Source organism: Sturnus vulgaris, chromosome 30 (assembly GCF_052056855.1).
Source record: "Sturnus vulgaris isolate bStuVul1 chromosome 30, bStuVul1.hap1, whole genome shotgun sequence".
NCBI classification, from domain to species: Eukaryota; Metazoa; Chordata; class Aves; order Passeriformes; family Sturnidae; genus Sturnus; species Sturnus vulgaris.
In genome coordinates this window covers 1,934,886-1,955,987 of record NC_142272.1, presented here as the reverse complement: position 1 = coordinate 1,955,987, position 21,102 = coordinate 1,934,886, and the positions used below count along the sequence as shown (strand labels likewise).

Here is a 21,102-nt window from a genome sequence, read left to right as displayed (position 1 = left end):
TCGTGACCCCTCCCGCTCCGGGCGGTGCCGCTCGTCCCGCCTCCGGAGCGCTTCCATTGGTTGGCGCTCTCTGTCAGTCACGGTTCTCGCGCTCTCATTGGCTGCCGCCGGCTCGAGCGTTGCGTCAGGCTGCTCTTAAAGCGGCGCGGCGGGGGGGGCAGGGCGCAGCGCGGGACGATGCGGACGAGGATGAACCGGGGGCAGCGATCGGAGCTGGGCTGGGGGGAGCCGAGACCACCCAGAAAGGTGCGAGGAGCAGCCCCGGGACTGCCCCGGGGGGCGATGGCGGAGGGATTCCGCTCGGTCCTGGGAGGGAAACCGGAGGGCACGCACCCGCCTTCGCGGGACAGTGACCCCAGGGGCGGGACGGTGACCTCGGTCCCCGGCGACCCCCCCACTCGGGGGTCACCGATCCTAACACCACCCCCTCCTCCTTCCCCAGGCATCCAGGAGAAAGTGTATCCTTAGCGATCACCACACCTGAGAGCAGGTAAGGGGACATTCCCCGTCATACACACACACCCTTGGGATCCCGGGGCCGGCCCGAGTCGCCCCCTCACTCCCTTCCCGTTCCCTCTCTCCCGCAGCCCGCGCCGGGCCCGAGGTGCCAATGGCGGCCGAAGGGCTGTGGGGGCCGGGCGGCCCCCCCGGCTGGGAGCTGGATGGGTGGTACCAGGACCTGCAGGAGGTGCTGGCAGCGGAGCCCCCCGGAGCCGCCCCCACCTGGGGGGCTGAGCAGGTGAGCGCGGGGCCGGCAGCGCCCCTGGGACGGGGGTCCCCCCTCCATCACCGTTCTGGTTCCCACTCTCTCCGCAGGTGGATCCGGGCCCGGGGGGCTGCGGGCTGGACCTGGCTCTGGCCGAGGAGTTGCTGGAGCTGCTCGGGCCGGAGGGAGCGGCTCCAGAGGAACCCCCGGGCGTGGCCCCCGGCGGCAGCGACCCGGCCCGGCCGGGCCCCGCCGAGGAGGAGGAGGAAGAAGAGGAGGAGGCGCGGGGGGCGCGGAGGAAGCGGCGCGGCGGCGCCGGGGCTCCGCGGGAGCGGGACGGGGAGCGGCGGGTGCGGGAGCTGACGGCGCACAACGAGCGGCTCCGCGCCGAGATCCAGCGGCTCAGCGCCGAGGTGCAGCGCACCCGCGCCGCGCTCATCGACCGCATCGTCAACCTGCGCCAGGTGTAGCGGCTGCCCCGGGGCGGGGCCGGGACACACCGAGCACAGCGCCGGGGAAAGGTGACAGCGCTGCCCCACAGATGGGGACAAGGACTCTGCTGCCCCACGGACTTTGGGGGGCAGCCCCATGGACAGATGGACACTGCAGACAGACAAGTGGATGCAGCTTCTCCATGCCGTTGTACAGCTTTTGTCATTTATTACACACATCTAACCACAGCCAGCACGGCCCAGTTTGGTTACTGGAAGCACTGGTGCCACTCCTCAGTGTGTCCCAGTCCGGTTACTGGGGCTACTTCTTCCGCTTGCCCTTGGGGACCTCGGGGCTCCGGCCTTCGGCCAGCGCCAGCTGCTGCTTCAGCTCCAGCAGTTTGGCCACCTGGGCGTCCACCTGGGCCTTCTCCACCTGGGCTGCCTTCAGCTGCCTCACCAGGTTGCCCTAGGCAGGTGGGAGGAAGGATTTGAGGGTGTGATGAAGATTTGGGGAGCGGGGTTTAAAGCCATGACAGAGCCTGTGTCCCATACCCTGTTCCCCCTCACCTGCTTGGCCACCTGTTCTGTCAGCTCCTGGATCAGTTTGGGGTCACCTGGAGCTGCAGAAGTGTTGGGGGCTGGAGGTGGGGCTGAGGCTGAGGATGGGGGAGGCTGTTTGTCCTGTAAGAGGAAGAGATGGGGATAAGCTCCCCTTGCTTCTATTCTGGACAGGTGCAGCTCAGCTGAGGCAGCACCAGGAATTACCTGGGGCTCTACAGCAACATCTCTGGGCTGGCAATGGGGAGGGGAGGGACAGAGAGGGTCAGGCTGCAGGTGCCCAAGGTGGGAGAGCTGTGGGGGGGCACCTGAGCCTCCACTCACCTGCCCTCCCCCAAAGCGTTGGCGCAGGGCTTCCACCTGCTCGGGCTCCAGCTTCTGGAACAGGGGGCTCACCTGGCGCCAGCAGGGACAGAGGGGTCACACCTGTGGGGTCAGCACCTGCAGATCCCACCCAGGCAGGGTCTAGGGGGGGCACATCCCAGTGCCCCCAGCACGGGGGGCAGGGCCCGCCCTCCCCCCGGGGTGCCCCGGCCGTACCGTGCCAATGCGGTGCCCGGCGGGCAGTGTGCAGGTGAGGCCGGGCCCGAGCCCGCAGCGCTCCGGGGGGATCTGCAGCTGCTCCTGGATGGCAGCGCTGACCCCGGGCACGAAGGGCTGGAGCAGCGCGGCCAGAGCCGCTGCCACGTTCACTGCCACACCCGTCACTGTCCCTGCGCGCTGCCTGGAGTGGGGACACGCTCAGTGACACCTCTGTGACCCCCCATCAGTGACCCCTGTGTCCCTCTGCCACGCCATGTGCCTGTGGGCTGCCTGGGGGACAACACCTCAGTGCCCCCTGTGCCCACCCTCAGCCCCTGCCCGGTCAGTGCCTGTGGGAGGGGCCATCAGTGACACCCCCGTGCCCTGCCACCATCAGTGCTGTGGACAGGGACCTCTCAGTGTCCCCCCAGCTCCTGGCTCTGCTCCATCCCTGCCCTGTGCCCCCCACCAGTGCCAGCCCCCACCCTGACAAGACCCCAGAGTGGGGACCCCTCCATGGCAGCCCCTGTGCCCCCCAGGCTGCCCAATCACCCTCTACCCCCTGAGATCGTGGCTGTGCCCCCAATCCCCACCTGTGACCCCTCCCTGTCCCCCTGTGCCCCCCATCCATCCCTACCTGTCCCTCTCGTCGCCCTTGATGCGTTTCCAGGGCTCGTTCACCTGGATGTACTGGTTACCATGGCGGGAGATGCTGAGCACACACCTGAGCGCGTCGCGGATGCTGGGGGGGGGCAGGGGGGCACAGGTGAGGCTGAGCACCTGCAGGGCAGGCTCTGCCCCGCTCCCCCCGGCTTTGGGACCCCCAGGACCCACCGGACTTTCTCCATCAGCTGGTGGTACTGGCGCACCTCCAAGGTGACCCGGGCCAGGAGCCGCTGGTCCTCAGCTGTGAGCACCATGTCGGGCACGGCGCCCCCAAAGAACTTGGACACGAACATGCCAGCCCTGGGGACAGGGGGAACAGGTGTGAGTACAGCCCAAGGACAGGAGGGACAGGTGTGAGCACAGGCCGAGGACAGGAGGGACAGGTGTGAGCACAGGCCGAAGACAGGGGTGAGCACAACCTGGGGACAGGGCTGAGCAAAGTCTTGGGGACAGGTGTGAGCAAAGCCCAGGGACAGGGGAGACAGGTGTGAGCAAAGCCCTGGGGACAGGGTGGGACAGGTGTGAGCACAGCCCAGGGACAGGTGTGAGCACAGCCCTGCTCCCCTCCAAAGTGCCCCCACACCTGTTGATGAAATTGCCCAGGTTGTTGAGCAGCTCCGAGTTGTTCTTGAGCAGGAGGTCGGCCCAGGAGAAGGCGCTGTCCTGGCCCTCGGGCCGCACGTAGAGCAGGTAGAAGCGCCACACGTCGGCGGGGATGCCGGTGTCCTTGGCCATGTCCCCAAACACGCCCACGCCCCGGCTCTTGGAGAACTTCCCATCCTCGTAGTTCAGGTACTCTGCGGACAGGTGAGCACCCAGCGTGGGGAGCTGGCCCCTCCCAGGCAGGTAATGCCCCAGGCACAGAGCAGGGGGAGCATGGAGCCCCCACACCTGGGGCTCCCCCCACACCTGGGCCGTACCTGTGGCGATCAGGTGATTCACCAGGGTGTAGTTGTCATCAGCCCCCAGCAGCGAGCAGGGGAACACGACGCTGTGGAAGGGGACGTTGTCCTTGGCCATGAAGTTGTAGAGCTCCACCTGGCAGGTAACAGGGGCAGGTAGAGATGTCAGTGGGGTGTCTTGCTCTGTCCTCACCTGCACCATCACCTGGCTCCTCCTACCTGCTGAGGGTTCTTCCACCAGCGCTCCCACTGGTCGGTGTAGTTGGCTGTGATGGACAGGTACCCGATGGGAGCATCAAACCACACATAGAACACCTGGGGGAGGGTGACACCTGAGCAGGTGAGCCAGCAGGGAGGGCCCAGCAGGGCTCCCCCAGGCAGCACACCTGGGGCTGGGGGTGTAAGAACTAAAATGAGGGATGGGGACTCCAGGTGGCTCTTTAAATGCTGTTTATTGTATTCAAATGATACAGCAATTTATTTATTATTTAAAATGCTGTTTATTGTATCCAAATGCAGCAGTTCAGGGGTTGTGGGTGGCAGAGCCCAGCTCACAGCCTGTCAGCCTCAGCTCTGGGTTTGTCTGAAGCCAACTCTAGTTCTGGTTACAATGCATTATAGACTTTTCATTGCAGAGCATCTTAAAACATGACAACCAACCAATACCTTTACTGTTACCTATAGCCTATCATGACTACTAACGTTACCATATTTATGTTAATATTTTCCAATCACAAATAGTTAGCATGTTACAGTTTAAGCTAGAAGTTGTTTTTCAGTTTTGTTGCACTGGACAATTCTGAGACCTATTTTTCTACTGGCAACACTGGCTTTCTTGTTTGCCTGTTAATTTTTTTTGCTTGGTAAAAATATCTTCTGTTTGAGGTGAATTTATCCTTTGCTCTGATCATAAAAACCCCTTGTAACTCACGTTACCCTTTGGCTTCTTAGTTATCCAGTAAGCCTGGCTCAACAATTCTTTAATTCTGTATCAAAACTTGCTCTCATTTCTATTCCTTCAGATTTGTCTTAGGCTGCAATACAGGATGTGCCCAAAAGTGAGAATTCTGTCACCATCTGTCAAACCAGCTGGGGCAGTGATCCTGATCTCTATGGGAATATCTGCTGTTGATGGGCCAGGTGTTAAAATCAGGTGTTGCAGTGTTCTTTATCTTGCCCACAGCCCATCCTCCCTCCAGGAGATCTCTCCTGTTCATGGCCATGCAGTCCCAGGGCAGGGCTGATCAAATTCCATCATCCCATGGGGAGATGCTCCAGCCAGGGGCAGGAGCCAAGAATTTCCTACCCAGATCAAAGCTGAGATTTGGAACATCAGAGCAGCCTTTACCCACTGGATCCCAGAGGAAAACCAGAGCCTTCCACATCATCACTGGGAAAACTGCACCTTGTGCAGGAGCCCTGCTCCAGCAGAACCACATCTGTCACTGCAGGAGGATGCAGCCACCATGGAATGGGACTGCACCAACCCTGACTGACTGACGGGGGCACCTTGGATTCTCACTCTGCCCCTGCTCTGGGTTTGTTCTCTGCAATACTGCATTGCTATTTTAATTTTCCTCGTAAAGAACTGTTATTCCTATTCCCATATCTTTGCCTGAGAGCCCCTTAATCTCAAAATCATAATAATTTGGAGGCAGGGGGTTTACATTCTCCAGTTCAAAGAGAGGCTCCTGCCTTTCTTAACAAACACCTGTCTTTCAAAGATCTTCCTGTTACACACACACACCTGTCCATCCCAACACGGGGGGACCCACCTTGTCACGGAATCCATCGAGGGGCACGGGGGTGCCCCAGGTGAGGTCACGGGTGATGCAGCGGGGTTTGAGCCCGTCCCGCAGCCAGGTGCGCGTGATGTGCCGGGCGTTGGCCGTCCAGTCACCTGCGGCCAAGGTGCGCTCCAGCCAGGCCTCCAGCTGCCCCTCCAGCTGTGAGGGACACAGGTGAGACACCTGGGGGTCCCCATCCCCACCTCACTGCTCCCCCAGGGGTGTGGCTCACCTTGGGCAGATCCAGGAAGAGGTGCTGGGTGGGCGTCACCACCGGGGTGCCACGGCAGATCTTGCACTGGGGGTTCTGAGGGAAAACAGGGGTGGGGGGAGATCCCCAAAGGTGGGGCAAAAAAAAAGTGGGAGGGGAACGTGAGTTAGGGAGGATCACAAAGGTGAGGGGGAAGGGAGGGACGACAAGGGTGGAGCTCGGGGGTCCCCAAAGGTGAAGTGGGGGGTCCCTGGCACTGCTGCCCCACCTTGAGCTCCACGGCGTTGATGAGCTTCCCACATTTTTCACACTGGTCCCCACGGGCCTCGGCGTAGCCACAGAAGGGGCAGGTGCCCTCCACGAAGCGATCGGCCAGGTAGCGCCCACACCTCTCACACCTGAGCTGCTCCAGCGTGTCCTGCAGCAGGAACCCCCGCGCCAGCAGCCGCTGGAAAATGTCCTGGGCAATCCTGGCCACAAAGGGGAGGCCACGTTAGCCACAGATAACCCCGACTGCAGGTGGGGCTCATCTGGCCCGCAGGAGCTCACCTGGTCTGCTGGGGCGTGGTGGTGCGGCCGAAGTGGTCGAAGGAGATGCGGAACCAGGTGTAGATGTCGGCGTGCAGGGCGTGGTAGCGGTCGCAGAGCTGCTGCGGGCTCAGCCCCTCCTCCAGCGCCCGCGTCTCCGTGGCCGTGCCGTACTCGTCCGTGCCGCACACGAACAGCGTGTTCCAGCGCCGCAGGCGGCAGTACCTGCGGGGGCACCTGGGTGGGCACCTGGCACCTGGCGTGGGCACTGGCACACCTGGGCGGGCACCTGGCACCTGGCGTGGGCACTGGCACACCTGGGCGGGCACCTGGCACACTCGCAAGGGCAGCTGTCACACCTGAGCATGGGCACTTGTCACACCTGGGTGTGGGCACCTGTCACACCTGGGTGTGGACACCTGTCACAGCTGTGAGGAGCACCTTTCACACCTGGGCATGGGCACCTGTCACACCTGAGCGTGGGTACCTGTCACAGTGTGGACATCTGTCACACCTGCAGGAGTACGTTTGTCATACCTGCAGGGAGCACACCTGTCACACTTGCACAGGTGAGCAGACAGCGCAACACCCCCACTCCAGTCACCCCCTCATCATCATCCCATCCCCCCACTACCCACTGATCCCAGGGAGGTATCCCACACCTGGCAGCACCTGCAGATGCACATCTGTAACACCTGTGCAGGTGTGCATACAGCCCAGCCCCCCAGGTGCACAACTGTACCACCTGTACAGACAGCCCAGCCCCCTAGGTGCACACCTGTAACACCTGTGCAGGTGTGCAGACAGCACAGCCCACCAGGTGCACACCTGTACCACCTGTACAGACAGCTCACACCTGTAACACCTGTGCAGACAGCACAGCCCACCAGGTGCACACCTGTACCACCTGTGCAGACAGCTCACACCTGTAACACCTGTGCAGACAGCCCAGCCTCCCAGCCCCACCTGGCGAAGGTGTCCGCGCTGAGGACGCAGCCGATGATGTTGCCCAGGTGAGGGACGTTGTTGACGTAGGGCAGCGCGCTGGTGATCAGGACGTTCCTCTCGCCCTCCACAGGTAACCTGGCAGGGAGGGAGGGGTCAGAGCGGCGTCCCCCCTCTGCCCAAACCCCTGGGCGTCACCTGGGCACTCACACAGGTGTCTGTGGCTGCCGGGGCGGGGGCAGCGCCGCGGGGCCCTGGGCCCAGATGTCCACGGCGGCCGCGATGTCGTCGTCCGTCAGCATCCGCTCCAGACCCTCCTCGTCCTGCGGGGACCAGGTGAGGGGGGACTGCACTCACCTGCTCCCCCAACCTCCCCCCACCAGGGGCTGGGGCCGCACCTGGGGCTCGTGGCGGGGGCCCAGGAGGGGCGGGGGGTGCTGGGCCAGGTGGCTGCGGAGCTCCCGCAGCGCCTCCGGCAGCAGCGCGGCCGCGGCCCGGCAGGGCTCCCACTGCGACATGGCCCGGAACCAGGAGCGCAGCACCTGCAGCTCACCTGGGGGAATACACGGGGTGAGCCCCGGCCCGGCAGGGACCCCCCGGCCTGGCAGGGGCACCCCAGTCCAGCAGGGAACCCCCTCGCCCCCCCAGCCGGTTCTTACTGGGCAGACTGGTCTCGTCCTGGAGCACTGGGAACAGGCTGCCCCACACCACCACGTCAGCGACCGAAGCGGCATCCTGGGGGAGACAGGCACGTACTGGGGGAACTGGGGACACTGGGAGGGACTGGGAGTGGGCTCTGGGGGCACTGGAAGTATCACAGAGGAGGGATAGTGACAAACTGGGGAAACTGGGGACAAACTGGGAGGGACTGGGTGTGGTGGTGCCAGGTGAAGCCAGGACTGGGTGGTACTGGGTGTACTGGGAGGCACTAGGGGCCGTTTTCCATACCCGCCCTCCCTCGGGGCACACCGTGAGGACAGGTCTGGGGACACACCTGTAAGGCAGGTAACAGCGAGCCCATCCCCCCACCCAGACCCCCCACTCACCCCGGCCAGGTGGGAGGTGCCGCTCCGGGCCAGGTGCTGCTCCAGGTGAGCCAGGAGGTGCTGCAGGACCCCGAGGGCGTCGGGCCCCGGGCGGGACTGCACCAGCCGCAGGTACAGGGCAGCGGCCACGGCCGGCTGGGGACACAGCGGGGTCACATCAGGGCACAGAGCCCTTGGGGTCACATGGGAGGGTCCCAGAGCCCCTCGGGGGACACAGCGGGGTCACTCACCTGCAGCTCGGTCGCCTCCCATTCCAACCACTGGGTGGTGAGGTCGGTGGGCTGCTCCCCACGGTACAGGTAAAAATACCTGGGAGGGGGTCAAGGGATAAGGGGCGTGTCGAGGGAGGCTCTGAGGGGTTTGAGGGGAGGGTTTGAGGCAGCGCTTGGGGGGTGCTGGGGGCTCCCCCCGCCGCCCGCACTCACTGGCAGATGGCGTTGGCACTGAACAGGACGGTGCCGTTGTCCAGCTCCAGCTCCGGCCGCTCTGAGGGGAGGGAGAGGCTCAGGCCCGAGCGGGGCCCCGGGGCCGGGACGGGGAAGGGAGTCAGGCCCAGGAGTGGCGGGGCCGGGTGTGAGGCCCGTGGGGGTTCTGAGTGTCCCGGTCTCACCTGCGGGGCCGTCCAGGTGAGGCCTGACAGGCGCGGGGGCGGCGCCGGCGGCCGCGAGAACCTTGAGGGCGGCGGGAGCGCCCGGCGGGACCCGGAGCCGCATGGCGGGAAAGGGGCGGGGCCAGCGCGGGGCACGGCGGGAGTGCACGGAGGGGGCGGGGTCATCGCTATTCGCCCCGCCCCTTGCCGCCCCTCTCGCCCCGCCCCAAATCTCGCGAGAGTGCGGACGGGAGGTTGCCATGGCAACAGGGACGCCGCTGCCGGGGCCACCATGGGATGGAAACGGGATGGGAATAATGGGAACTGGGATAATGGGAACTGGGATAATGGGATTGATGGGATGGGAACTGGGATAATGGGATTGATGGGATGGGAACTGAGATAATGAGATTGATGGGATGGGAACTGGGATAGGAATGGGAGCCATGGCCAGGATATGCACTGGGATGGGATAATGGGATGATGGGATGGGACAGAACAAGAACTGGAATGGGAATTGGGATGAGATGGGAACTGGGATAGATTGGGATGGGATCCATGGGATGGGAACCGGGGTCCATGGGATAGAGTGGGATGAGAACTGTGATAGGAATGGGATCCATGGCCAGGATGGGAACTGGAATAATGGGATTGATGGGATGGGAACTGGGATAATGGGATTGATGGGATGGGAATGATGATGATGATGATGATGATGATGATGATGATGGGGCTCAGGGGGCTCCCAGGTGACCCCCAGCCCGTTCTGGACTGAACTTGGAGTCTGAAGGGACCCAAGGGGAAGGTTGGGATTTTAACCCCAATTTAGTGAATTTAACCCAAACTTAGTGAACATCACCCAAATCTCATTGTATTGAACCCAAATTTCATTAATTTAACTCAAGTTTTGTTACATCTAGCCCAGATTTCAGTGGTTTCAACCCAAATTTTATGTATTTACTCCTACTTAAGCCACAACTCCCCATCAAGTTTAACCACTTTTTATTTTTCCACTTAAATATTCTCTTTAAATACAGCATCGTCCCGGAAAACTGCAGAAAAGCAGGAAAAATGAATAATAGGGGGGAGAAGCTTTGGATTCACTGGGGGGCATTAAATGTGAAATTAAAACAAAAATTTAAAATTGAAAAATGAAATTAAAAATGCAATAGAAAAAAGGAAAGAGTAAGAAAAAAGGAAATTGAAAGGTAATAAAAAGGGAAAGAAATTGAATTTAAAAAGAGAAGTGGAAGTAAAAATTAAATAAAGAAATAAAAAGGCAATAAAACAGAAAGGCAATAAAAACAGAAAGGCAATAAAAACAAAATGAAAAAAAAATTAGATTTAAAAGGAAAGAAAAAATTTTAAAAATATGGGAATAAAAGAGAAATTGAAAAAAGGGAATAAAAAATAAAAAAGGAAATCAAAATGATATTAAAAGTTCTGAAGCTGCTTTGGGAGCCCTGGGGGGGAGGTTTGGGGATCCCCCAGGGTTTTGGGGGGCCTGGGGGGGCAGTAGCACCAGCAAGGGGCCAGATCCATGAAATCCAGGGGATGGAATCCAATCGAGATGGAAAAGCCAAATCCCAGCTGGATCACAGCAGGATTTGGGTAAAACTGGGAGAAATCCAGGAATTCCTGGTTTGGGTAAAACTGAGAAATCCAGAATTTCACAGTTTGGGTAAAACGGGGAGAAATCCAGAATTTCAGAGTTTGGGAAGCACCAAGTCAGGAATGCAGGGGATCCAGCCCAGGGGGCAGGGCAGGATTTGGGGCCGTTTTTGTGGCTTTTGGGATCTTTTGGGGACAATCCCAGCCCCCCCAGACTCAGCCCCTGGGGGTTGGGGTCCTGCAATGGGAATTGACCCCTCCCCACCCCAACCCCCTTCCAGACCCCTGGAAAATCCCCTCCCGACCCCCCCCCTTAACCCCCAAAAACCCTTTGGATCCCCCTTTAAAACCCCCTTAAGTGCCCTTTAAATCTTTTTAAACCCATCTTGAACCCTCTTAAATGACAAAAAAACCCATTTGAATCCCCTTAAACCCCTCTGAGTGCCAAAAACCTTGAATCCCTAAAAAACCTCTGAACACCATTCAATCCCTTCCCTGAAACCCTAAAACCCTAAAAAAAACCCTCTGAACTCCCAAATCCCCCTCTGAATTCCCTTTAAACCCCTTTTGAAACCCCTTGCACCCCTCCTTTGAACCCCCCTACACAACCTCGAACCCATTTAAGGTCCCTGAACCCCCTTTTAAACCCTCTTAAATCTTCTGAACTCACTTAAAGCCCCTCTTGAGCCCCTAAAAAAGCCCTTTAATCCACCTTAAATCCCACCTGAGCCCCTTAAACCTCCCCCTTCGAATGGTAAAATAATCCCTTTGACACCCTTAAACCCTGTTGAACTTCCTTGAATCCCCTTAAATTCCCTTTAAAGCTCCTTAAACCCCTCTGAACCTCCTTGATCTCCTAAAAAACATTTTAACTCTCTTTATAAACCCTTTTAGATCCAACTGAACCTCTTTTAGCCCCCCTTAAACCTCCCTGAACCCCTAAAATAGATAAAACCCCCCCGAACCCCTTTCAACCCCCAAAAAACCCTCAACACCCCCCTAACCCCTAAAAACCCCACTTTAAAACTCCCTGAACTCCCTTTAACCCCCTAAAAAACCCCTCTGAGCTCTCTTAAACCCTTTTTAAACCCTCAACCCCTCCTGAACCCCATAAAAACCCATCTGAACTCCTCTCAACTTAAAAAAAACCCTCAAGACCCCCATAACCCCTAAAAACCCCACTTTGAACCTCCCTGAACTCCTCTCAACCCCCTAAAAACCCCACTCTGAGCCCCCTTAAATCCCTTTTAAACCCCTCTTGAGCCCCGTTTTTAACCCCCCACGGGGGGCAGGTGACCTCCAGGAGCACCAGGGGATCCTCAACCCCCAAAACTGGGGGGGCTCAGAGACCCCAGTGTGGGAAAACTGCTGGAAAAACCGACAGTGAAACGAAAAAGTCAAAGGAAAATCAAGGGGTGGCACCAGCTGGGTTGGGGGATTTGGGCCCCTGTGATCCCAGGGTCTGGGAGCATCCAGGTGAGCAGGTCCTGAAGGCACAGACCAGACCAGGTGAGCAGATCCAGGGTCTGACAGTGTCCAGGTGAGCAGATCCCCCAGTCTGTAGGGTCCAAGTGAGCAGATCCCACCAGGTGAGCAGATCCAGGGTCTGTCAGGGTCCAGGTGAGCACAATGCAGGATTTGGGGCACAGACCCAAGCAGGTGAGCAGAGCCCAGAATCCAAGAGTGTCCAGGTGAGCAAATCCCAAGGGCACAGCCCCAACCTGGGCTGGGCTGGAGCACAGGCAGCCCCACCCCACATCCCGATTTTCCCCCACTCCTGCCTCCTCCCAGGCTGGAATTGCTCCTGGCCCAGGTTGATCTCACTTGGCTGGGGCCAAAAAAAGAGGGAAAAGCCCCAGAAATGAGAAGTTTCACCCCAAAACAGACCCCAGAGCCTCAGGAAGGCCTGAAGCACAGGTGGGTTTTCCATGAACCCCAGTCCAGGTGACTCTGGAGAATCCACACCTGGAGAACCTGAATCCATCCCAGTCTGACCAGTTTGATGCCAGTGGAGATGCCCGGAGCCAGAAGGAGCACAGGTGAGCAGGAAGCACCTGAGGAGCAGCACAGGGAATTCCAGGTGCTCCAGGAATTCGAGTTCTGTGGGAGCAGCACATCCATGGGATACCAGGAGCTGGACACCTGTGCACACCTGCAGGGCTCTGATCCTGCTGGCATCCTGGGGTGGATCCTGAGGGCTGGAATGGCAGGAACAGGTTCTTTGGGAAACACCTGGATAAATGGAGCTCACCAGGATGGAAGGAGCCAACTGAGAGGTGAGGGATCAGGTAGGGGAGGGCCACGTGACATTGAGGGACACCTGTGCACACCTGCAGGGCTCTGACCCTGCTGGAATTGGTCCAGGATCACCTGGATGCACAGAGCCCACCTGGAATGGGCTCGGATCACAGACAGGGACATTCCCAAATCCTGGTCCTTGGAAGGGCGGCTCCAACCCCTCAGCAGCTGCTGCAGGGATCTCCCAGCAGGTGAATGAACATTCCAGAAGATTCCGACACGTACACGTGATCAATGCCACGTGATGGAGGAGCCAACGAGGAGGTGAAGTCGATTCAACCCTCCCAGAATTTTCCAGGTGAGTTTGGGGATTCCAGTCTTGGGTCTCTTGTGCCAGTTCCAGGTGTTTCCCAATCCATCCCAGCTGCAGGTAAGTGGGAGCATCACCAGGCCCAGGTGAAACATTCATTAAACAAACAAGAATTAGGGAAAAAGGTTTTTCCCTTAAAAACAAGGAAAGTGGAAGCAGCTGGGGGAGACAAAGCTGCCATGGGATCCAGGAGGCTCCAGCTCAGGTGAGTCCTGGCACAGGTGATCTCTGCCAGGTGGGATGGAGGACAGGAAGGATCCGGGAGCCTGCAGCTCAGGTGAGTCCCTGCCAGGTGAGTGAAGGACTCCTCGCCCTGGGCCAGGTAAATCCTCTGTCCAGAGCAGCCCCCACCAATTAAATAATCAATCCATGGAATAAATAACAGAGCCAGAGGGCCTGGGCCCACTCATATGGGCAGGTGGGGGTGCTCCAGGTGCTCGGGCAGATTTTCAGGTGCTCCTTCCTTGCTCGCAGCAGCAGGGACAGGTGGGACCCCCAGCTCCTTGCCAGGGGGGCTGGAGGCCGGAGCTGGATGCTCCACGTGGTCACTCCCACCCTTGGCACCTGCCCGTGGCTCCACCTGGCAGTAGAGGCCAGGTGCATCGGGCAGGTAAGGCTGGGAGCCCACCTGGGCCGGCTGCCCCGGGGGGTAGCACAGCACAGAAGATTCCAGCGGGAACTGAGCTGGGATGAGGATGGTGGAGCTGAGCCCGGGGCACGGGGGAGCTTTCACCTGCCAGGTGTCATCCAGGTGCTCCCCCAGGACGCAGACCCCGCCCCCCTCTCCCCCAGAGCCGCTTCCAGAGTCTTCCTCAGCCTTCAGCCTCTCCAGCTCCTCGGCCGTCTGCAGGTGCAGCACCGCCCGCTCGTTCTCCGCCAGGTACTCCTGGAAGTCCTGAGTCTCGGGGGGCTGTGGGGGCGGCCAGGTGGGGCCAGGGAGGGCGGCTCCTCCCTCCTCTTCCTCCTCCTCCCGCCGGTTCTCCAGCTCCAGCTTCATCAGGGTGTGCAGGAAGTGGGTGCGGACTCGCAGGGGGTTGAACTCGATCCTCCCGGCCACGTTCCCGCAGCCGTCCCGGGAGCAGCCGCACGGGAACGACGTGCGATCCACCTGGGGCACGGGGACAGCTGTGGGACCCCTCCCCAGGACCTGAACCCCACCCCGAATATCAGCTGGGGGTTTGTCCCAGGCAGGTATCTGCACTGGGAAGAGATGTGGACAGGTGGAGGATCCTGTAAGGTCCCCCCAGTACCTGAATCCCAACCCAGAGCAATCCCAGATTCCACCTGGACAGCAAGAATGTGGCTCTGGGGTGGGGAGAGGAGTTTATACATTCCAGGTACACCCCAAACACACCTGGAGCTGTTCCTGCTCCTTCAAGGAACAAGAGCATTCCAGCACCTGTCAGACCCCAGATCCCAGCTGCCTCACCTGGCACTCTGCTCTCTCAAGGTACAAGGACATGGGCACAGTGGGTGTGCTAACACTTGGCTGACCTCGAGTCTCACCTGTTCCCCCCTTTTCCCGACTCACCTGGCACTGCATGTCCTCACCTGGCACTGGAAACCCTCACCTGGCCCTAGTTGCTCATCTGGCACTGGATGCCAGCCTGGCCCTGGTTGCCCTCCCCCGGCCCTGGCTTCTCACCTGGCCCTGGTTGCCCTCCCCCGGCCCTGGCTGCTCACCTGGCACTGGATGCCGGCCTGGCTGCAGGCGCAGGTGCGCGGCTCGCAGGTGAGGCGGCAGTGGCAGCCGCACTGCTCGCGGCTCAGGCGCAGCGCCCGCAGCTCCTGCCGCTCCTCGGCGTCGATCCTGCGCACGCCCGAGGCGCGCAGCAGCGCCCGGCGCCGCTTGGTGGGCAGCGGCTGCAGGTAGAAATAATCGCCCACCTCCACCTGCCCCACGTCCAGGTCGTCGTCGGACACGTCGGCCAAGGTGAGCCCCGCGGCCTCGGCCGATGGCACCGTCCCGTTCTGGGTCAGCTGGGGACGGGGGGACACGTGTGGGGATGTGGGAGCGCGGGGGACACCTGGCCAGGTGTCCTTCCTTCCACCCAAACTGAGCCTCTCCTGGTCCCTGCCAGGACCCGGCCCCCCCTGATGCCACCCAGGTGTTTTCTCCCTGTACCTCCTAAGATCCCCCCCAAGGTGTTTCCCACCTGGATTTCCCTCAGTTTGCTCCTCTCCCAACCCCCCCCAGGCATTTTTCACTTCCCCCACCATTTTTCACAAGCCCCACCAAGGGCTTGCCCACCTGTCCAAACACCAAAACCATGGATGTATTTCCCACTTGGATTCCCCCCTCCCTCCCCAGGTATTTCCTCCTCCCGGATACTCTGTAACCCCAAATCCCCTCCAGGTATTCCCCACCTGTGTCCCCCACTGCTGCCCCTCCAGGTATCTCCCACCCACCCGGATTCCCCCTCTCCCTCCCCAGGTACCTCCCACCTTCCCCCTCTCACCTCCCTCCTCCTGGCGCGCAGTTTCTCCCTGCGGAGGTGCTGCCGCAGGTGCTGCCGGTGGCTCACCTGGCGCAGGTGAGCGAACTGGCTGAGGCTGTACCTGCGGGCACGGTGGTGCCGGGGGGCCATGCCCAGGGAGCTGCCCCCGGCGCTGGGCACGCAGGTGAAGCCCTGGCGCCGGGCAAAGTAGTACACGGTGACCTGGGCAAAGCGCACGCGTTTGCCGGCCCGGCGAGCACGGGAGCGCCGCAGGATGGACGGGGCTGCGGGCACGGAAAACCCCCAAAATTCACTAATTCACACTTTTCACCTGCATTTCTATCCAAAATTTAAACCTACCCATTAATTCCCTCACTGAACGCTGTAAATTTCCCTCCCAGGCTCACTCCGAACTCCCTGAAATTCCCTCCCAGCTCCTCCAAAGTTTCCCAAGATTCAAAGGAAATTCAAGCCCCATGAACTCCCCAAGTAATTCCCTCAATCCCTCCAAAATCACATCAAATTCACCCATTTTACCCGGATTTCCATCCAAAATTTTAAAATACCCATTAGTTCCCCCTCCAAACGCTCCAAATTCCCCTCCAGGCTCCCACCAAAATTCTGAAATACCCATTAATTTCCCCACCAAATTCCCATCCAAGCTCCCTGAAATTCCCTCCCATCTCCAAAGTTTCCCAAGCTTCAAAGGAAATTCAAGCCCCATGAACTCCCCAAATAATTCCCCATGAATGCCCCAAATCCCAGAAATTCCCCCAATCCCCCCAAAATAAAAAATCCCTCTGAATTCCCCCAAATTAAAACAAAAAACAACCGCAATTGTCCCTCAAATTCTAAAAACTCAGCTAAAATGAAAGAAAAACCCAGAATTCACCAAAACTTTAAAAATTCCCCAGATCCCCCAAAATCAAAAATCCCCAAACACAAAATTACTATTTTATAAAACTACAAATCCCCAAACCCAGAAATCGTTATTTTGTAAATTTAAAACCTCCCAATCTCTAAATCACTATTTTATAAAACTAAAAAAACCCAAACCCAAAATCGCTATTTTGTAACGTTCCCCCTGAAAACCCAAAAATTCTCCCCCTAAAGAATTCCTACAAAATTCCCCCACAGCTCCAAAAACACTGCACAAATTCCCTGATACTCGTCGAATAAATCCCCACCACAAGCAGCAAAATTCCCGAAATCTGTTTAAAAACCGAGAAGGATTCTCAAAAAAAAAAAAAAAAAAAAAAAAAAAAAAAAAAAAAAAATCCCAAATCCCAATAAATAAGGGGGGGGAAGGAAATAAAACAGATGAACTAAAAAAATCAAATACAAATCCCTGCACGCCCCGCCCACTCCCGGTCCCTGCTCACGCCCGGTGCTGCCGGAGCTGCCGCCGCTGTCGCAGCTGTCGCCGCTGTCGCTTGTCGCGATCTCGTCGTCCGAGGTGGCGCCGCTGGACGGGGCCGATCCCGGTCCCGGTCCCGGTCCCAATCCCGGTCCCGCATCCTCCACCTTGCGCTCGATCGCGGCCATCGGGGCTGGGCTCGCATGGAGACCCCGGCGGGGACAGCGACAGGAGCACCCTGGGGACAGCAGCGACACGTTCCGGGATCCCAGCACGGCATTCCCGGGATTATTTCCCCCATAAATCCCCCCCAAAATCCCACCGGCAGCTGTTGGTGCCAGCCCATCCTGGCGCTGCGTGTTAATATTTCATGAGTCATTGCTGATGATAATGAAATTCCCATAAAAACCCAGAGGCAAAAATGGATTCTCTGGGTGGTTTTGAGGGGTCAGAGGGGTGAAAAGCAGGGATGCAGGAGATTTCAGGATGCGAGAGAGTGGGAATGATCCAGGAGCAGTTCCCTTTTTAAAAAGCAAGTGGGAACACCACTGAATCCAGGTGTTGTTTTGGCATCAGCCAAAAAATGGGATTTGGGGATGAACACCAGGAAGATTTTGGCAGTCTGGATCCTTAAGGAACGGGTCAAGTTTCCCCAATGTTTTCCCTAAGAATTCAAATTTCCCAGGGATTTGAGTCCATCCCAAGTCATTGCTCACATTCCCAACGCTCAAGTCCGGGTTTTTAGGATGAAAAGTGGAAAATTTGGGTTCCTCAGGGAAATCTGGGCTGCAGCTCCCACAGAGCCTCCAGCATTTCTGCTGCCAGCATCCCAAGGAGGATCTGTCCCTTTGAGATGAGGAAGGAAAAATAATTCCAAATGCTGAGGGAAAGGCCATGGGAATTGGAGAATTTCAAGGATTAAACCTCACCCAAAGGAGTGAAACTAAAAATATAATTTTTTTCCCCATGTTCTGGAATCACTTTTGAAGCAGGGAAGGGATCAGGAGAGTTTGGAATTCCAGGAGCTGATCTGGAAAACCTCCAGGCTGAAAAAGCCTGGTAAGGAGGGGCAGGTGCTGGGGGACAGAAAGGTGATCCCAAAAAACCCTCCTTGGGCCCTGTGTCCATCCTGGAATTGGGAGATAAAGGTGGGTCCATGGAACACCTGGATGCAGAGGTGAAGGGGACCCTGGGGAGGATGGAAAAGGTGATCCCACAAAACTCCCTGGGGCTGGAATCCAGGGGTAAAGGTGGGAGAGGACACAGAACACCTGAATGCAGAGACGAGCCTGGGACAGGTGAGGGTGGGGCAGCAGGAGCCCACCCCAGGGTGGCCCCAGGTGCTCCCCCTCCACCCCTCACCTGAGCTCAGGGTCACCTGGGATCCCCCCAGAATCACCTTGGGGACAGGGATTGGCCCAACACCCTCTCACCTGCCAGGGGGCAGCCCCAGTACAGCCCCTCCCCCACTTTTGAGGGCACCTGACCCCCCAGGTGTGACCTCCCCATCATCATCATCATCATCACTGGCAGCTTCTCAGGACCCCCAGCCAAGCCCCGTGTCCCCCCATGAGGTCCCTAAAGCCACCCACAGGTGTCAAGGCCACTCTAAGGACACCCAGTGCCCCCCCAAGGTACAGCAGAGGGGAGACCTCACCTGCCAGGACCCCCCAGTAACCTCTCTCCAAAGATAAAGGGGGACCCTAAAGGACCCTACAGCCCCCCAGTGCAGGGGGACACCCCCTACACAACCCCATCCCCACCCCCTGTGTCCTCCCAGATGTTTCCAGCAGAGGCAGGCTGGAATATTTCACAGAGCCCCCCCATTTCCTACGGATTCAGTTACAGGGACCCCCCATTTCCTACAGATTCACAGTTACAGGGACCCCCCCCCCCCATTTCCTACAGATTCACAGTTACAGGGACCCCCCATTTCCTACAGATTCACAGTTATAGGGACCCCCCCCATCCCCTACAGATTCACAGTTACAGGGACCCCCCATCCCCTACACCCCCCATATACTCCATAGTCTCCCATCTCCTACAGACTCTCAGCTATTAAGTACACCCACATCCCCTATGGCCTCCCCATGCCCTACAAGCCCTCCAGCTTTGGGCCATCCCCTTGCCCTATAACCTTCAAGCTCCAAGCCCCTTTATTTTACATCCCCTACAGGCCCCCCCAGCTAAAAAACCTCTCACTTTTAAGGCATCCCCTCCCCTATAGCCCCCCCCAGCTATGAGGTCCTGCCATCCATAACGCCCCACATTTCCCAGCCCCCCCACACCCCCTGCCGCCCTCTGGGGGTTCCCCAAAGTCCCCCCAGACCCTTTCACCCCCATCTGGGCCAGGCGCCCGCTGCTGTAACGCCCCCACCCCTCACAGGCCCCTCCGCCCTCTTTGCAGCCCCGAGCACACCCAGGCCTGGCCCTCGGGCCCTTCCCCGCCACTCACCGGTGCCCGGGGGGGGTTGGGGGTGCCGGTCCGGCCGGGTGGGGGCGGGGGGGGGAGGGAGGGTGGCCCCGGGGCCGCTCCCGGGGGGTCCGGGGCCGCTCCCGCCCCGCCGCGCGCGCCGACAACAATGGGGCCGCGGCCGCTGCGCCGCCGCTTTTATACCGCCCCGCGTCACGTGATCCCCGCGCTGCCACAGCTCCGCAGCGAGGCATCATGGGAAAGCGAGTCCCCTGGGGCCAGAGGGCAGTGCTGGCGTGGGGTGTGATGGGAAATGTAGTCCGGAAATGCGGAACATGGAGGACGATAGGAGATCATGGACTCGCGGGAGCGTTTGGGTTGGAAAGGACCTTAAAGATCATCCACTCCCACCCCTGCCATGGGCAGAGACACCTTCCGTTATGCCACGTTCCTCCAAGCCTTGTCCAACGTAGCCTTGGGCACTGCCAGGGATCCAGGGGCAGCCACAGCTGCTCTGGGAATTCCATCCCAGGGCTTCCCCACCCTCACAGCCAGGAATTCCTTCCCAATATCCCATCCATCCCTGTGATCCATTCCCTGTGTCCTGTCCCTCCACCCCTGGTCCCCAGTCCCTCTCCAGCTCTCCTGGAGCCCCTTTGGGCCCTGCAAGGGGCTCCAAGGTCTCCCTGCAGTGAGGTGAGCACCCCCAGCTCTCCCAGCCTGGCCCCAGAGGGGCTCCAGCCCTGGAGCAGCTCCGTGGCCTCCTCTGGCCTCTGTGCAGCAGCTCCTCATCCTCCCTGTGCAGGACCCCAGGGCTGGAGCAGCTCTGCAGGTGGGGTCTCACCTGGGCACACGGGGCACAGGGGCAGAACCCCCCTCCCCTCTGCCCAGGGCAGGGGGTACCTGGGTGCCCGTGGATGTGTCCAACACCCTCAAATCCTTCTGCACGGGGTCACCCATCCCCCGAATCCTGCTCCCAGGGTGCTCCCAATCCCTTCCCCACCCAGCTGGATTTTTGCCCTAGGTCACCCTAGCCCAGGGGCAAAACCTGCCCTCGGCTGTGTTGAACTTCCTGAGGTTCCCACGGTGCCACCTCTCCAGCCTGTCCAGGGATGGCAAAACATGATGGAACCCTAGCCTGGGACACGTGGCTGGGGACAGTAGGATGGGACAGAGATGTGACATTGGCATGAGGCTGGGGACACCGAAATGAGGGCATTGGGATGGGAACACTGCCCTGGGGAACTGGGATGAAAACACTGGGATGGGACACCAGGATAGAGACACTGGGATGGATGGTCAGCACCAGGATGGGTCATTGGGGTTGGGACACTGGGCTGGGACATTGAAATGGGACACTGGGATGGGACAAAGACGAGATGTGACATAAAATGGGGACATTACAAGGCCCTACCTGGATAGGGTAGGGGACATAGAGGAGCGGACACAGGGTGATGTCCCAGGAGCCCCCGGCTGTGGCTGGCAGGGGCAGGTTTGGGAGATGAGACAGTGACAGCACCTTGGCAGTGCCATGGGGTCCCTCAGAGTAGCCCCAGGTGTCACTCGAGGGTGTCGCAGGACCCTCGGGGGGGCTGCTGTGTAGGGTCCTCCAGGGTGGGCACCTGGGCACCTTGTCACTGCACTGGCAGGAGCCACGGGGGGTGGGACAGGGACCTCCGGCGTCGGGGGATGGGACCCAGCTGCCGTTTGTCCCCCCAGCGCAGCTCTTGTCCTCCTGAGAAGCTGGGGGACCCCAACACCAGCCCTGCCATGGCCTTGGC

The 21,102-nt window shown here is 59.3% G+C and overlaps 3 protein-coding genes across 4 annotated transcripts; 1 reads left to right on the top strand and 2 right to left on the bottom strand.

Annotated features, from left to right (window-relative positions):
* The first annotated feature begins 113 nt into the window (after positions 1–113).
* On the top strand, positions 114–1,386 carry DDIT3 (DNA damage inducible transcript 3). The gene is made up of 4 exons (XM_088180688.1): positions 114–246; positions 443–490; positions 588–739; positions 817–1,386. The coding sequence occupies exons 3-4, from the start codon at positions 611–613 to the stop codon at positions 1,174–1,176; spliced, it is 489 nt and encodes a 162-aa protein (XP_088036814.1). The 5' UTR covers positions 114–246; positions 443–490; positions 588–610; the 3' UTR covers positions 1,177–1,386.
* Positions 1,329–9,043, bottom strand: MARS1 (methionyl-tRNA synthetase 1). Its single transcript, XM_014891801.2, has 21 exons — positions 8,916–9,043; positions 8,731–8,791; positions 8,536–8,614; positions 8,306–8,440; positions 7,919–7,994; positions 7,658–7,812; positions 7,470–7,582; positions 7,281–7,397; positions 6,336–6,539; positions 6,055–6,256; positions 5,808–5,882; positions 5,564–5,734; positions 4,008–4,103; positions 3,807–3,924; positions 3,470–3,683; positions 3,055–3,186; positions 2,858–2,962; positions 2,239–2,422; positions 2,023–2,094; positions 1,708–1,821; positions 1,329–1,606 (listed from the first exon to the last, which is right to left on the bottom strand). Exons 1-21 carry the CDS (start codon positions 9,016–9,018, stop codon positions 1,460–1,462), a joined length of 2,673 nt encoding a protein of 890 aa, XP_014747287.2. The 5' UTR covers positions 9,019–9,043; the 3' UTR covers positions 1,329–1,459.
* An 836-nt stretch (positions 9,044–9,879) lies between these two features.
* CSRNP2 (cysteine and serine rich nuclear protein 2) lies at positions 9,880–19,491 on the bottom strand. Of its 2 annotated transcripts, XM_088180686.1 has the most exons (5): positions 19,364–19,491; positions 16,934–17,146; positions 15,573–15,835; positions 14,797–15,093; positions 9,880–14,221 (listed from the first exon to the last, which is right to left on the bottom strand). In XM_088180686.1, the coding sequence occupies exons 2-5, from the start codon at positions 17,094–17,096 to the stop codon at positions 13,520–13,522; spliced, it is 1,425 nt and encodes a 474-aa protein (XP_088036812.1). In that variant the 5' UTR covers positions 17,097–17,146; positions 19,364–19,491; the 3' UTR covers positions 9,880–13,519. The 2 variants fall into 2 exon arrangements, with proteins under 2 accessions (XP_088036812.1, XP_014747288.1); XM_014891802.2 differs by lacking the exon at positions 19,364–19,491 and having other exon boundaries at positions 16,934–18,611.
* Between the last annotated feature and the right edge of the window lie 1,611 nt (positions 19,492–21,102).

What these genes read in the sequence shown, in the direction of transcription:
- MARS1 (XM_014891801.2), bottom strand. Translation starts at nt 9,018, where the DNA reads ATGCGGCTCCGGGTCCCGCCGGGCGCTCCCGCCGCCCTCAAGGTTCTC. An exon ending in TCAACGCCGTGGAGCTCAAG is followed by an intron (nt 5,883 to 6,054) that starts GTGGGGCAGCAG and finishes GTTTTCCCTCAG; the next exon opens with AACCCCCAGTGCAAGATCTG. An exon ending in TCGATGGATTCCGTGACAAG is followed by an intron (nt 4,104 to 5,563) that starts GTGGGTCCCCCC and finishes ACCCTCCCCCAG; the next exon opens with GTGTTCTATGTGTGGTTTGA.
- CSRNP2 (XM_088180686.1), bottom strand. Translation starts at nt 17,096, where the DNA reads ATGGCCGCGATCGAGCGCAAGGTGGAGGATGCGGGACCGGGATTGGGA. An exon ending in TGCGCGCCAGGAGGAGGGAG is followed by an intron (nt 15,094 to 15,572) that starts GTGAGAGGGGGA and finishes CCCCGTCCCCAG; the next exon opens with CTGACCCAGAACGGGACGGT. An exon ending in AGGCCGGCATCCAGTGCCAG is followed by an intron (nt 14,222 to 14,796) that starts GTGAGCAGCCAG and finishes CCCGTGCCCCAG; the next exon opens with GTGGATCGCACGTCGTTCCC.
- DDIT3 (XM_088180688.1), top strand. Translation starts at nt 611, where the DNA reads ATGGCGGCCGAAGGGCTGTGGGGGCCGGGCGGCCCCCCCGGCTGGGAG. An exon ending in CCACCTGGGGGGCTGAGCAG is followed by an intron (nt 740 to 816) that starts GTGAGCGCGGGG and finishes CTCTCTCCGCAG; the next exon opens with GTGGATCCGGGCCCGGGGGG.